This window comes from Bos grunniens, chromosome 26 (genome assembly GCF_055505025.1).
Source record: "Bos grunniens cultivar Pamir isolate PY7600 chromosome 26, Bosgru_T2T1.0, whole genome shotgun sequence".
Lineage (NCBI taxonomy): Eukaryota > Metazoa > Chordata > Mammalia > Artiodactyla > Bovidae > Bos > Bos grunniens.
This window is the reverse complement of record NC_141190.1, coordinates 6,720,429-6,722,581: the sequence shown is the minus strand read 5'-3', so window position 1 is coordinate 6,722,581 and position 2,153 is coordinate 6,720,429. Positions and strand designations below refer to the sequence as shown.

Genomic DNA, 2,153 nt, shown 5'->3' with positions numbered 1-2,153 from the left:
AAAGTTAGGAAAGAAAGAGAGGGAGCCCTAAGAAAAGAGACTATGGCATAAAGGTCTTATTGGGAATATGAGAGAGTCAGATCAGATCAGATCAGATCAGTCGCTCAGTCGTGTCTGACTCTGTGCGACCCCATGAATCACAGCACGCCAGGCCTCCCTGTCCATCACCAACTCCCAGAATTCACCCAGACTCACGTCCATCAAGTCAGTGATGCCATCCAGCCATCTTATCCTCTGTCCTCCCCTTCTCCTCCTGCCCCCAATCCCTCCCAGCATCAGAGTCTTTTCCAATGAGTCAACTCTTTGCATGAGGTGGCCAAGTGGAGTTTCAGCTTTAGCATCATTCCTTCCAAAGAAATCCCAGGGCTGATCTCCTTCAGAATGGACTGGTTGGATCTCCTTGCAGTCCAACGGACTCTCAAGAGTCTTCTCCAACACCACAGTTCAAAAGCATCAATTCGTTAGAAAGCGGGACATTCGGCTTGTGAGCGGGAACTTCTCGGTCGCGCACAGAGAAAGAACGATTTAAAAATGGGTGATGTTGAGAAGGGCAAGAAGATTTTTGTTCAGAAGTGTGCCCAGTGCCATACTGTGGAAAAGGGAGGCAAGCACAAGACTGGGCCAAACCTCCATGGTCTGTTTGGACGAAAGACAGGTCAGGCTCCTGGATTCTCTTACACAGATGCCAATAAGAACAAAGGTATCACCTGGGGAGAGGAGACGCTGATGGAGTACTTGGAGAATCCCAAGAAGTACATCCCTGGAACAAAGATGATCTTTGCTGGCATTAAGAAGAAGGGAGAGAGGGAAGACTTGATAGCTTATCTCAAAAAAGCTACCAATGAGTAATAGTTGGCCACTGCCTTATTTATTATGAATCAGAAGTGTCTCATGACTTTTTATGTGTACCATATTTAAATTGACTCATATACTAGAATTCAGATCATGAACGGCTGATGGAATAATTCTTTTGGACAGTCCTGATTTAAATAAGATTGGTTTGTGGTTAAATGAATATGGTCAGCTTTTTTAATTTTGATAGTAATTCCGGTTCAACAAGTACTATCATTTTTCCCATTCTAAAGAGATGATTGAACTTGAATAAGGAATATTAAACTTTTTAGGGAGATGGTGCATTGCTTCTCAAAACCTATAAGAGATTGGTTTTATATTTAGATTTCTATAACTGGTTATATTAATATATTTAAATACTGAAAAGGTGCCTTCACTGTCTCATAAACAGAGGAGGAGTCACATGTGTTTCAAGTTGTGTTCATTAGCCTGTTAAGGCAAGGATTGAAAATACACTGACAAAGTCCACTTTATCTTTTTGGTTTTATAAACTATGCCAATTTAATTAAAATTCTCTATCTAAAATTTAGCCTTTTAATGAAAGGCATTTTAGTGTGGTTTATGTATAGCATCAAATAAAGCGTATTTAGCACCTCAAAAAAAAAAAAAAAAAAGCATCAATTCTTCGATGCTCAGCCTTCTTCACAGTCCAACTCTCACATCCATACATGACCACAGGAAAAACCATAGGCTTGACTAGACGAACCTTTGTTGGCAAAGTAATGTCTCTGCTTTTCAATATGCTATCAAGGTTGGTCATAACTTTTCTTCCAAGGAGTAAGCATCTTTTAATTTCATGGCTGAAGGTGACACTTTGGGCTTACTTGATGTCTGAAATCATGAATTTACAGTGAGAAGGTCATCATGGTTGTATTTCTATAGCCACAGTCAGCTCTCCATGTGCAGTAAGAGGAAGATGGAAAGCAGAAGTTAAACATGATTGAGATTTTTTTTTCTCAGACGTTTAGAAGAGGTAGGTGGTGAGGAATTAATAAAAGGAATTAAAAATTGCAAAAGAGTGATTATAATGATTAACTTTACTATCTAAGCTGCGTATGAAGGAAATGTGGCTATGAAGGCACTGGGGGGATGTGAAAGATGGTAGGATCAAGGATTACAAAATCTCAGGAAGTCTAAAAGCATTGAACCTGGTTCCAGGATGCAGTGAGCTGAAAAGTTTCAGAAAGTGGAATGATTAAAACTCTACCAGTTGAGAGGGGCATGAATGGTACTAACAAATCTGGAAATTACCTGGGGTCATGTGTGCTAGTTAGGAGAGCAAAATCTTGGCAATATGAAGT

General features: G+C 40.0%; 1 protein-coding gene across 1 annotated transcript; it reads left to right on the top strand.

Moving 5' to 3' along the window:
- Positions 1-447: 447 nt before the first annotated feature.
- Positions 448-1,377, top strand: LOC147343965 (cytochrome c). Its single transcript, XM_086378103.1, has one exon. The coding sequence runs from the start codon at positions 532-534 to the stop codon at positions 847-849; it is 318 nt and encodes a 105-aa protein (XP_086234229.1). The 5' UTR covers positions 448-531; the 3' UTR covers positions 850-1,377.
- Positions 1,378-2,153: the final 776 nt, after the last annotated feature.

Coding starts and splice junctions, on each gene's coding strand:
- LOC147343965 (XM_086378103.1), top strand. CDS start 532: ATGGGTGATGTTGAGAAGGGCAAGAAGATTTTTGTTCAGAAGTGTGCC.